Here is a 13653-nt window from a genome sequence, read left to right on the forward strand (position 1 = left end):
CCTCCTCCTAGCCCAGGGCTCCCAGATCCCAACCACAGGACCCCTTTGCCCCCAGCACCAAGGGGAAGTAGTAAAGAGCACAAGAGCCTAGGAGTGAGACAAACTAAGAGTAAATCCCTCACTCTCTGGCTAGATGACCTCGGGCAAGTCACTTCACCCCTCTGGGCCTCAGTCTCCTGTTCTGTGAAATAGGGCTAATGCAAGGACCACCCATTGTTGTAGGGAAGCTGAGAGGGTTAGATGACAGGAAGGACACAAAGCTTGGCCCAGAACTTGCCAGTGTCTGGCAAACAGGGGAAGCTCCAGTTCTGGACACCTGATGGTCAGTGCAATCTGCAGTTTAAAAGGGTCCCAGTCCAAGAGGACTCAGGGCCCAGAGCCCAGGTCTCTGGTGGTGGGATTTACTGCCCAGTGACAAGCCTGGGGAATAGATGGGATGTGGAGAAACAGAGGCCGCCCTCAGCATTGGCCGTTTCTCCTGCCCCAGAGCCTGTACACGGGCTGGAGGTAAGGAGGGAGAGTGCTCCGACCAGGGCCAGGGTGGGGATGGGGCTGGGGTTTAGGTCCCCTTGACCGTCCCCCACCCACCCCCCGCATCTCGCATCTCAACTCGGGGCTCAACTGGCCTGAGGGCGGGTGGGCGAGGGCGGGGCAGGGCCGGCCCCTCTCGCCCTGCTGTGGGGGGGGGGGTGGGGGGCGGGTCGCCTGGGAACTGCTCCTCCCGCCTGCCGCCGCTTTAAGAGGCTGCTCCGCGGCAGCGAGCGGGGCCGGAGCCGCAGTCCGAGCGAGCAGAACTGAGCCGAGCCGGCAGGTGCACGGCTGCGGGGACGGCAACAGCATGACCGGCCACCACGGCTGGGGCTACGGCCACAACGACGGTAGGCGCAGACCCCGGCCGGCCCCCACCCGCTGGGACTCGCTCCTGACCCTCGCGCCCAGCCGGGTTTGCGGGACCCTCAAGCCCCCTATCCTCTAGGCGGGACCGGGATCCCTCTCCCATCCGTCCCCCAGAACCCGGCCCACCCGCCCGGCCCGAGCCCTGCCTCCCCCCGCACCTGGCGCAAAGTCCGCGCTGCACCCCGGCCGGCCCCGCCGCCAGCGAGCCACCCCGCGGCCGAGCGCGTCCAGCCGCCTCTTCCGCGCAGCCCCTGACGGCCCCGCACGCTCTGACCCGGGCCGGGACACTCACTCATCGCCGGAGTGCGCAGCGGGTGAAGGTAGCCCAGGGCAGCGGGGGGCGGTCCCGGCGGAGCGCTGTGCGCGGTGTCTGTGCGGGGAGCGCGCACGCGTGTGTGCCGGGACCTCCGGCGAGCTGGGCTCCCCGTAGGCAAGGGCGCGGTGTCCTGCGCAGAGAGTTTCCCGGTCGAAGCGTCCGAGCTTTCGAGTCGGCAGGTATGTGAAGGAAGGGAGCATCTGGGGGCTCACGGATGTGTCTGGGTGTCTGCCTCGGGCAGGGTGTTTGAGCACGTCCAGGTGTGAGGCATGGGAGCCCGTGGCCCACACCAGCCTCCTGGTCTGACCGGGAGAATAGCTCCTCGGTCCTGCCTCAGTTTACTTAAGATGCAGAGGAAGGGAGAAGAGGCAGACGGTGAGAGCCAGAAGGCTCGAGTGTGAGACTGGGGCAAGTCAGTTCCTTTTGGGCTATTTCTTACCAAACTGGGGTCGGGGTGTGGGATAAGGGTTTCTTGCTTTTCCCGAGATGAACAATGAGGAGCCAAGATCCAGGCTGCCAGGATGAAACCCAGGCAAGGCAGGTGGGGGTGGGGAGAAGCGGAAGTGCTGGTGGGAGGAACGCCCCCGTCCCACTCATCTGAGGAGAGACAGGCACTCTGTGAGGGTGGGCGGGGGTCCTAGGCTACAAAGTCTGGGGGTTTGGAGGTTACAATGGGCCAGAAGGAGTTAGGGAGGTGCTGTGGTGTCTCTGGCCCCTCTGGGACCCCAAGCACACAGGAGAATATTCTGGAGGGGAGAACCCCAAATCTAGACATGCAAAAGCTAGAAAGAGACTTTCAGAAAAAGGCAACAGAGATCAGCAGAGGTGTAGAGAGAGGCAGAGAAGGGGCAGGTTGACACAACCCATAGAAGATCCTCTTCCCCCCCAGCACCTGCTCCCAGCCAGCTTCAGGGTGCTTCCTCCTGTCTCCAGCCTTCTTGCTGGTCCTGCCCACCAGCACTGTGTCCAGTATCCCAATAGGCCTGCCCCATAGCTGGCCACCCTGAAGCTGCTGCCCCTCGCCCAGTCCTGGGCCATCCAGTCTAGTTGCGATGAGGGAGGAAAAGACAGAAGATGAAGGTGCCGGCATGCAGCATGCTCACAGGACTTCAAAAATAACCCAGTGGGTCTGGGCCATGATTCTGAGTCATCCACTGGGGACACAGTTTTGTCGGCACCTGCTGCTGTTTTCTCAGGAAAACTTAAGAAGCCAAAAACGGGGAGAAGCACCAGCCGGCAATAGCTCTAAAAATAGGCTGCATCTCAGGATGTTCCCCGGGGAGATGCCGAGCCTCTCGGCTGCAGATGGAGTCTCTGGGAGGCAGGTGGTGGGTGCTCGTGGGTGTGCATGCAGGTGTGTGTGCGTGTGTGTGCGTGTGTGTATGTGTGTGCACGAGCATGTGTTTTGCTGTAGTCTCTTAGTGCAGACCTCGGTTTGCAACAGGGGATAGCTGTGTGTGAGGGTGCATATGTGTGTGTCAGAGGTAGTTGGCAGGGCTATGTGTTTGTACACATGTGTTACTGGGCCTGATGGCTCTGGGTGCGGTGAGCTCAGGTCACTGTGCATATATGTGTGCACACGTGAAAATCTCCCCGGACCTGCACATGTCTGGGGAGGGCAGCTGGGAGCAATGCATGCACACACTGTGTATTTATACCAGTGCCCAAGTGTGCGCGCACATGCGCCAGTGGCCCTCAGTTCCTTCATCTGTGAAATGGGGATCATGCTCGTTTCTACTTCACGAGGCTGGTATGAGGAGCAAATTCATGTCACAGAGCCAAAGCGAGGTTGATGTGAACTTTTGTTGTCATTTTCACAAACACCAACTCGAACTTGGCCAAAGTGCAGGAAGAGGCCAGATACCTGGTAGGGTCAGGTAAGGGAGTTCGGGAGCCCGGGGACCTCTCTAAGCAATACTGCCTGTCGGGGAGGACCCACTACCCCAAACTGCCCCTGAGCCTGTAGCTTTTTTGTGCTGCCTTCCATGCATTACCTCTCTGGGCCTCCTATCAGCTCTGGGTGGAGAGTTTTAGTGAGGCCATTTCGCAGACAAGGAAATGGAGGCTGAGAGGGGAAGTGGCAGAGCTGGGATTGGAGCGTCAGACTTCATGGCTCCAAAGCAGGGGCTAATCTCTGAAAGGACAGCACGGAGACCATCCCCTACAGGTGCCCTCAGTCTGCAGCCCAGAGATTCAGGTTGGCCTGAGTCCTTGCCCTCTCCCCATCTGCAGGCCCCTCACACTGGCACAAGCTGTATCCCATTGCCCGGGGAGACCGCCAGTCACCAATCAATATCGTATCCAGAAAGGCTGTGTACTCGCCCAGCCTGAGGACACTGGATCTTTCCTATGAGTCCTGCACGTCCCTCAGCATTGCCAACAATGGCCACTCTGTCCAAGTGGACTTCAATGACAGTGATGACCGAAGTGGTAAGTGGCCCTTATGGTGATGTTTGCCGGACCCTGGTACCCTTCCCCCTGGGATCCTAACCTGTTTCGGGCAGGCTCAGGAGGGGCGACATGCTGTGGTAGGGAAGGAAGGCTCCACTTCTCCCCAGCTGTGAAGCCTTAGGCTGAGCCTCAGTCTCCTGATGCATAGGATGGGAGCATTAAGACCCTGTTTTCCTCCCTAGGATCATAGAGAGGAGAAACGAAAAACTGAAGTGATGTTTGTAGTGCTGGCATATAGCAGATGCTCAAGAAATGCTAATTCTCTTTCTTCTCTTTCAGTTGTGCTTTAGGTCAGGTTTGTTTTCACTCCCTGCCCCATCACTGAGCTGCTGTGTGGCCTAAGGCCAAACCCTCCTCTCTGTGTGATCTGGCCAAGCCCAGCAGAGAGAGAACGGAAATAAAATGTTCAGTGTGCCAGGCCCCTTGCCAAGGTCACAGGCAGTTCTTTTATTCTTCTCAAGAACCTACCTCTAAGTTGGGCAAGTAGAGACTTACTGAGCTGGGGAGGGCCAGAACCAGCCTGCTCCCACTCCGAAGGTCTTTTCTCCAACCCACCTACAGCCTCAAGATCCCAACCGTCCTGGACAAAAGAGAGGCCAGTGGGAACTTGTAGCAGCTCCTTCCAAGGTCTCTTTGCCCTGGGATTAGAGTTCGGGTTCCTTCATGATAAATTCTTGGACGGAAGCCTCGGGAGTGCTCCTTAATAAAGGGATTTTTGTCCTTATGACCAGGCCTGTGAGGGATGAAGTGGGGTAAGGAGGGAACCTGCTAAAGTTTCTTATGTAAGGAAGTGACTGGTACTTTGCCCCTCTGTCGCCTCCCCCAACCCCCCCATACGCACAATGAAAGCACTCAGGGAAACTTAAGTTTCAAATAGAAAATCAAAGGGCAGAGAAGGGGAGGAAACCCAGATAGGAATGATCTTAGTTGCTTAACTCTGAGTTCCCTGGTAGGCTAGGGAAAAGGGGAAAGAGGATCAGTTATAGTTCTTGTTGCAGAAGGTAGGAAATCCAACAGATCCTCAGAAGAGAGACACAGCATTCTTGGTACTGAATTCTAAGAAAAGCCTCCCACCCAGAACTTTGGGGAGGGACGTGGAGCTCTTGATGACCTTAGATCACAGTTTATGAAGGAGCAGTTTTCAAATGGTTGGATCTTCTGAACAGCCTTCAGAGGGCACTGAGGGCTCAATTCAGACATCAATAGCTCAGTGAAGGCCACTCTTGGCAGGCGAAGGCCCAAGGAAACATTCCTCTGGACCACTGATCCAGGGGCTCACTTTCTGACTTGGTTTGGGTTCCGTCCCCTATCAGAATGCCCAGGCCTGAGGGGTAGGGGACCAGTGGGAAGAAAGTAGGCTTGGGAGTGAGACAGTTGGGTCTCTGCCACTCCCCAGCTGTGTGACCTTGGGCAGGATACCTACCTTTCTGAGCCTCAGTCCCACGTCTGGCCAAGGGGGTAACAGGTAACAATGTGTCCCCCTCTAGGTCACTGTGGGGATTAATGTCTGCAGACTGCTGAACACATAGGAAGTACACAGTGAATGGCAGTGTGTTCTATGGTCAGGATGGAGAGAGGAGGCTAAGGGAGCCAAGCTCAAGGTTTAGGGAGGCAGTTCACTCCCTAAGAGACTTCACTGTGGAGCCCCAGGTGGGTCATGCTCAGAAGAGTGGGCCCTCCCAGCCCATAGCAGGGAGCTCAGCCTGCAGGTCTGTCTACTCCTGCCTCCCCAGGATGGAGCAGCCTGACTGGGCCCTGGCCCACAGCCATCACCCCCAGGCTCAGTCAACCACCCAGCATTGCCATGGACGGGCCCCGCTTCTCAGATGAGGCAGGACAGCAAGAATGGGCCTCTGGGCTGTCCCATGGTCCTCCTCCTTGAAGGGCCCACGGGGGGCAAGGCCCTGCCCTGGTCACCCGTCCTCAAGGGGCCTAGTGGAGCTCTGAGCCCAGGGCCGTCACCTGATCCAGGAGCTCACATTCTGCCCTGGCTGGGGCTCCCTCCACTGCCAGATCTCTTTCAGCTGGAAATTCAATCAGTCCCAGGAGGCCTTGTGAGTGGCCCCAGCTCGCCAGGTATCAGAGTGGGAAATTCACAAAACCAGCATAAGTGGGGCTTGCCAAAGAGGGCATGAAGGAGGGACATTGGAGGTACCTGGGCCTGACCATCAGAGTGGGGACCCTTAGGAGCTGGCCTCTAGACATCAGGTCCTGGGGATCCTCCAGGTTCTGGGGAGGCAGCACGACCTGGTGATTAGGGCCTTGGGCTCTGAACTTATATGAAGTAGATGCAGGCTTATATCCTAGCTCAGTGCCTTGCTGTGTGACCTTGGGCAAATGCCTTGCCCTCTCTGTGCCTCAGTTCCTCCTTTATAAAATAGAAATAATAATAGGTTTTGTCTTTCATAAGCTACTATGAGGACTAAAGAAAAGAATTTTTCCGACCCAGTTCTGGGTCAGGGCTCCAGACCTGGGAGGTCTATTGTTAGTGATAATTGGGGCCTGAGAGGCAAAGTCCCAGCTTCCACTCGAAACTGGGCAAGAGTGGGGAGGATCCAGATGGAGAGATATACCCACTCAGTGTACCAGACTCCTCTGTCACCTACAGGGCTCCAGGATTTCTGCCCTGGCCCAGCTAAGGGCATAGGGAACTGGGCGGGGACTGATCCAAGTCCACTTAGAGCAAGGAATGTTGCAAATGAAAAGTTTATCCCTCTCCTGAGCACTGCCCTGATATTGGCGCTGCTGTCTGCAGGCGGTGTGGGCTCTCTCACAGCAATTGCTACACACCGCCCTTCTCCCCGCAGTGGTGACTGGGGGCCCCCTGGATGGGCCCTACCGGCTCAAGCAGCTCCATTTCCACTGGGGCAAGAAGCACAGTGAGGGCTCAGAGCACACGGTGGACGGCAAGTCATTCCCCAGCGAAGTAAGACCCTCCTCTACCTGAATCCCTTTACCACTTGGGGAAGGAGTTGGGGACTGGGGAGCCAGGGTCTTGACAGTTGCCTGGTGTGGGGTACTGGAGAGAGTGAAGTCACTCAGGGACCTTTGGGAGAGACGCCCTTCACCTGAAGTTCAGGTCTTCCACCTGAACTCTGCCTACTGTCGTCCTGATCTGTGTGTCCAGAAGGAATTTTATGACGGACAAGTCCAGTCCCACCACAGCCTTACTAACAACCCTTCAAGGATTAAGCCTGGCATTCAAGGCCCTGCATGAACTGGCCTTGCCTGGCCTCATCTCCCTTGACCTCTTCCCATACTGACCTGCATGTGATGAATCCCCTGCCCACACCTGGCTCTTTCGTATCTCCAGGCTGCTGTTCTTTCAGCCTGGAATACCTTGTCCCAAGAGTTCCATCTGATAACCCCCTTCTTATTCTTTGGACTCAGCTGCAGGCTTCACTTCCTCAGGGAGGTGTCACACTGGATAGTCATTATCTGTTTCACAGTTCACGGAGGGCAGGGCCTGATCTCTTTGGTCCCTTGGGGCTCAGAAAAGGGTCAGGCCCAGAACAGGGTAAATGCTATCTGTGGCCCGCCCCTCCCGCAGAGGGGCCAGGAGTCCGGTGGGAGTGAGGGAAGCCTGGCTCTGAGCTCCCATGGCCCCTGGGAGGCACTAAGCACTGGCCTGGCCTGTCGTTGCCCCTGTAGCTGCACCTGGTTCATTGGAATGCCAAGAAGTACAGCACCTTTGGGGAGGCGGCCTCAGCACCCGATGGCCTGGCTGTGGTTGGTGTCTTCCTGGAGGTGAGGGGGTTACCTGGGCCCAGAAGGCCGTGGGAGGCCTGGTACCACCCCTAGTTCCAGAACACAGTGAGATCTGGCCTCACACTACTTCTCCCTGACAGACGGGGGACGAGCACCCCAGCATGAACCGTCTGACAGATGCACTCTACATGGTTCGGTTTAAGGTGAGACCAGGGGTCCATGCTCTTGATCTACAGCAGCCTGGTGGGGAGGAAGGAAGAGGCTAGATCATGGAGTGGGCCCATCCACTCCTCCATCCTGGCAGCAAACCCTGGCAGAGGTGAAGGGTGCAGGTCAGCACCGTTGGTGCCCTGCAACTGACTCCTCGTCATCAGGGTCCATGGCCCCACTGAATGCCCAGCGTGAAGTCTGGTTGGGCATAGGATTGATAAGATGCCTGTCACATTAATTGTTCTCTGACCAGCAGCGCCATTAAGTTCTGTTGAAGGCAAGGGAGAGAACATTGTGCCCAAAGAGCTTTAGGAACCACAGCTTTTACATACAAGGGAATGGGTGGAGAGGGCCAGCCAGGCTGGAATATAGCCTCTGGGAACACAGACATCTGGCCACAATTTGCATCAATGGGCCAAGGAGAAGCCTAAATCCTATTGACAGAAATGGGTGGGGAGGGTGTTGGTCTCATCCTGTTGGGAGGTCTTTGCTGACTCCTGGGTCCCCCACCCTGCCCCAGGGCACCAAGGCCCAGTTCAGCTGCTTCAACCCCAAGTACCTCCTGCCTGCCAGCCGGCACTACTGGACCTACCCTGGCTCCCTGACAACACCCCCACTGACCGAGAGCGTCACCTGGATTGTGCTCCGGGAGCCCATCAGCATCTCTGAGAGGCAGGTGAGCCCTCCCAGAGTACCAGACGGAAGGATGCGACACTCAGGCACACCCGGGCAGTGTGACTCTCCCAACCAGCAGCCCACAGCCTGTGGTCCCACCATCAAGGCTCCCATCTTTTGCTAATAAATGTTTCGATTCTTGGGTGGGAGTCAGCTTGGTTGTTAGTTATTAGGACCTGGACACAGACTAGAAGGAGAGATCCCTGGATCCTGGGACCACCCCTAGTGTGTTAGAATCTGAATGCTGCATTTGCTGATGATTCTTAGCTAGACAGGAACTGGAACTAGGTGGAGCAGGGTCCAGGTTCAGAGGCTCTTTAGTGAGTAAGTAACTGAGGTTGGGTTCCCAAAGAGGAAATGAGCGGGGAGAAGTAGGGACAAGCCCTAGGGGGAAGAGGAGAGAGGGGCAGAACTGGCTGGGCAGGGTATGCCAGATGTTGTGTCTGGGATCAGAGAGGACCACAGCGCCCCCATTCTGCACTGAGTATCTCTTCTGCCTTAAGATGGAGAAATTCCGGAGCCTGCTTTTCACCACAGAGGAGGATGAGAGGATCCACATGGTGAACAACTTCCGGCCGCCACAGCCACTGAAGGGCCGTGTGGTCAAGGCCTCCTTCTGGGCCTGAGCTGCCTACCTGCCCAGCCGGCCACTGAAGCACCATCTTCCCAAGGGCTTCCATGTCAGCAGACACCAAACCATCCAAGGCTCCCTGCCTAGGGCTGCTGTGGACCCCACTTCAGCTGGCTTGCTCCTTGGCCACCTGGAGGCTTCTCGATGGGACCCTCAAGTCGGGGGACACCTTTCAGCTGCCCTGGGGACAGGAAGGACAGGAGCTGAGCATGGTCCGAGCCTAAGGCTGCCTCTGCTCTCCAACACCCAAAGGCCCCTGGGAACCTCCTCTTGTCTTCCCCGCTGGCAATGGCAGCAGCCCCACCCTGAGCTCACACTGTGATGGATGAGACCAAACTCTCCAGGGCAGGCAGCTGGCATTGCCAGAAAGACTCAAGCAATAATTAGAAGTGGGCAGAGCTGCCCTCTCGGTGTTACCTCTTCTGCAGGCCTCCGCCATGCACGCACCTCACTGCCAGGCCATTAAAATCAGGACCCAGCCTGCTGGAGGTGACATGACCTTCTCCCTCCAGCCACCTGCCGCCATAGGCAGGCACTGGCTACATCTTACGGAGTATCTCCCTTCGTCCCCACCCAGCCACCAAAGCCACCTACATGACAATCCATCCATGCACTGATTAATAAATTCATGCAACAAATACCCGTTGAGTGCCTGTGTTCTGTCAAGTGCTGTTCCAGGCATCGGGGAGGCCATGGTGATGAGTCAAGCACAGGAAGTTGAGAGGGCCGTGGGCACCGAACAGGTGAGGGTGATACAGACGGCGGGGCAGGGGCCGTGGGGGCAGAGAAAAGGGGGAGCCTACTTCCCCCACCCTGAGCTCACACTGTGATGTCCTCATCTGGTGAAGAAATTAAATTCCAACCGGTATTCCAAGGCAGAGAGAAGGGAACAGCATGTTTGAGCTCAGGGAAGAGCAGGTGTGCCGGCTCCCAGGTGAGAGCCCAGGGTGTCTGTGGAACAGAGAAGAACGAGTGGGGCTGGAGCCCTGGGGGAGGGCCTGGGACTCTCTCCCAAGGCTAATGAGAGTCAGGAAGGACCTGGAGTAGAGGAGGGGCAGGGGCAGATGTGCAAAGGCTGGGAGATCCCTGTAGAGTGTGAGTTGGCAGGTAGGACTGGCAGCAAGAGAAGGTGGTGGCCAGTGGCCAGGAGAAAGAATACAGGGTGGTGGAGGCCGGGAGAAGGGGGCTGGATGAGAGAGACCTAGGAGGTGGAGCCCAAAGATAGCATTTGGCTCTCTGTGAGGGTGGAGGGGAGTGCAGGGTGTGTCCCTGGGCGGAGACAGAGGACAGGAAAGCCTGGGCAGCAGCAGACCAGGATGGACACACAGCTTTTGCGGGGCCCTGAGAGGAGTGCTAGGAAGCTCTGGGGTGTTGGTGTCTGAGCCGAGGAGAGAGGTGGAGGGTAGAGGGGGCTGCTTTGGAGCATCTTCACTCAAGGTGGTGGGTGAGGCCGAGGGGAGGGAGGGGGAGGGTGCTCAGCGAGAGAAGGGACCGGGATCTAGCACAGAACCAGCGCACGACCCTGCGGAGGATCTGCTCAGAGGGAAAGCCGCAGAGTGGCATCTGAGATACCTAGGTATCTAGGGGCACTGGGGGCTGCTGAGGAGTCTGAGGCAGGGCTGGGGCTGGGATGAGGCAAGTGATCTCTTAGGGTGCAAAATTTAAGGAGGCACACACCCTCAGGCCCCGACCCTGCATTTGTATGACGCTGAGGGTGCGTGTCTCCTTAAATGTGCACCGTAAGTGCCTCGCTGGACTCACCCTAGTCCCAGCCCAAGTCCAGAAGGTTTAGAGACCCAGCCATCACTGTGCCCCATGAGCCAGGACAGGGGCAGCTGGTGGACAGTGAGGGGGCTGAGGAGTGATGGGAAGTAAAACCGGGACAGCAAATGTATACGTGTGGTTGTGAAGGGGAAGAAAGTGATAGCTGAGGGGGCACAGGGTCGAGGCTTTTGGAAAGATGGGCCGGTGGTGTGTCTGAACATCCTCGGGAAGGAGGCCAAGCTGCAGGTACCAGCGGGGCTAGGGGTGCATCGGTCTACTCACTTTGGCCACAGCTCCTGTCATTGTCACTATACCGGAAGGGCACTCCAGGGTCATGGGACACTTCTGGGTTTTGGGTGAGGCCACGAGGAGAGGGTATAATTAGGCCTTAGACTTCTAGCTTCGAGACCAGGGAGGCAGGTAAGGGAGAGGCTTGCTCTGTTGACTCCCCCCTTCCATTCTCATGCTCAGGGCAAACCTGTCCCCAGAGTGGCCCTCAGCAAATGCTGCTCCAGCACAGGGCCAGACACAGTTTCAGCCCAGCTGGCACCCCTGGCCCAATCTGGGGGCCATTTGCTCTCTCCATGTTTCAGGAGATGGTGAAAAGAATAGTGTCTGGAGGACAGTGTTTGCCCAGCCTGGGGGCAGGTGGCCGCAGGGAAGTAATGCTAGTAATGCTGCCCCTGAAGGCAGGTAAAGGGCCTGGGGCAGATGTCTGACTCCCCCTATGATCTAAGAACTGTCATCACCCCCATGTTACAGATGAGGAAGATGAGGCTGGGGGAGATTAAATAGGCAAGTGGCCAAGCAAAATTTGAAGCTGGATCTGTCTGCTCACTCTCCTGCTCTACGCCAGAGCACTGAGCATAGTGGTGAACAAATAGGCCTAATACGACTGGCCCTGCCGGGGATCTTAGCACCCCACCGCCACCTCCCAGGGATGGTGACACCACAGTCCTGGCGCTGCAGAGGACTTGAGAAATGGGAGCTGATTTTAAAATAATTATTCCCAAGGCCGCCAAGATTCCTCATTCCTTACATCCTTCCACTTAATTCATTTATTTTTTTTTAATTTTTATTTATTTATTATCTTTGCGTTGGGTCTTCATTGCTACGCATGGGCTTTCTCTAGTTGCAGCGAGTGGGGGCCACTCTTCGCTGCAGTGTGCGGGCCTCTCGTTGCGGTGGCTTCTCTTGTTGTGGAGCACGGGCCCAGGTACGTGGGCTTCATTAGTTGTGGCACATGGGCTCAGTAGTTGTGGCTCACGGGCTCTAGAGGGCAGGCTCAGTAGTTATGGCTCACGGGCTTAGTTGCTTCGCGGCATGTGGGATCTTCCCGGGCCAGGGCCCCTGCATTAGCAGGCAGATTCTTAACCATTGCGCCACCAGGGAAGCCCCATTTTTAAAATTTGAAACTATTTGAAACCAAAGTGGCCTCCTTCTGTTATAATTACAGTGCAAGGTTTGACCCTATTACATCCAATAGGGATGGCCAACCTCAAGGGACCCAGGACTGGGTCCTGAATCCTCATCCATGGCAAGATTGCTTCCTGGAGCAAATGCTGGGCACATTTGGGGTACCCAAGACAAGGTGGGCTCTGCTCGCTCCCAAGATCCCAGAGAGGCCCTCCCAGGGCAGCCAGGTGACCCTCTAAGAGATCTGGACTGGAGGGCCCAGGGGAAGGAGTGGCGGAGGAAAGTAATAGATGTGGGAGATCAAGAGGTACAAAGTTCCACATGCAAAATAAATGAGTCACAGGTACGAGATGTACAATGTGAAGAACATAGTCAAGAATTATGTAATATCTTTGTATGGTGACAGATTGTAACTAGACTTAGAGCAGTGATCATTTTGAAATGTATCGTGATATCGAATCACTATGTTGTGTGCTAGAAACTAACATAGTGATGTAGGTCAATCATACTTCAAAAACAAACTCATAGAAAGAGAAAGCAAATTTGTAGTTACCAGAGGCAGGGGTGTGTGGTTAGGGGGGATTGGATGAAGGCAGTCAAAAGGCATAAACCAGTTATAAGATAAATTAGTACTAGGGATGTAATGTACAACATGATAAATATAATGAACACTGCTGTAAGTTATACATGATAGCTGTTAAGGGGTAAATCCTAAGAGTTCTCGTCACAAGGAAAATTTTTCTATTTCTTTAATTTTTTATCCATATGAGATGATGGATGTTCACTAAACTGATTGTGACAGTCATTTCATGATGTATATAAGTCAAATCATTATGCTGTACCCCTTAAATTTATACAGTGATGTATGTCAATTATATCTCAATAAAACTGGAAGAAAAAAACAAAAATAAAATTTAAAAATAATAAAAATCTTATATAAAAGAAAAAAGTATATTTTATTTGAAGAATATATTTTAGTTGACTCAGTTATATCCAAAATATCTTACCATTTTAACATATCATCAATATGAAAAATTAATGAGATATTTTACATTATTTGGGGGGCTAAATTTTTTTTAAATTAATTAATTAATTTACTTTTGGCTGCCTTGGGTCTTCGTTGGGTTGCGCGGGCTTCTCATTGCAGTGGCTTCTCTTGCTGCGGAGCACGGGCTCTAGGCTCGAGGGCTTTAGTAGTTGTGGCTCTCAGGCTCTAGAGCACAGGCTCAGTTGTAGCACATGGGCTTAGTTGCTCCCTGGCATGTGGGATCTTCCCGGACCAGGGCTCAAACCCATGTCCCCCGCATTGGCAGGCAGATTCTTAACCACTGAGCCACCCGGGAAGCCCTGGGGGCTAAATTTTTGAAATCCAGTGAGTATTTCACACTCACTGCACATCTCAACTCAAATTAGTCACATTTCAAGTGCCCAAGAACACATGTGGCCAATGGCTACCAGATTGGATAGCATAGCCCAAAACAGATGTCACTCTTTGCAAGGCCATCTGCTAGCAAGGGGTCCAAGCAGGCCCTCTGGCTGGGCCCAGAGCCAGACAACGCGATGGCAGGAATGAGTCAGATCTGCT

General features: G+C 55.2%; 1 protein-coding gene across 1 annotated transcript; it reads left to right on the forward strand.

The window, feature by feature from the left end:
- The first annotated feature begins 838 nt into the window (after nt 1-838).
- On the forward strand, nt 839-9493 carry CA7 (carbonic anhydrase 7). Its single transcript, XM_060129801.1, has 8 exons — nt 839-878; nt 1012-1392; nt 3446-3643; nt 6472-6590; nt 7316-7411; nt 7513-7575; nt 8103-8258; nt 8761-9493. Exons 1-8 carry the CDS (start codon nt 839-841, stop codon nt 8881-8883), a joined length of 1176 nt encoding a protein of 391 aa, XP_059985784.1. The 3' UTR covers nt 8884-9493.
- The last annotated feature ends 4160 nt before the right edge of the window (nt 9494-13653 follow it).

This window comes from Lagenorhynchus albirostris, chromosome 19 (assembly GCF_949774975.1).
Source record: "Lagenorhynchus albirostris chromosome 19, mLagAlb1.1, whole genome shotgun sequence".
Lineage (NCBI taxonomy): Eukaryota > Metazoa > Chordata > Mammalia > Artiodactyla > Delphinidae > Lagenorhynchus > Lagenorhynchus albirostris.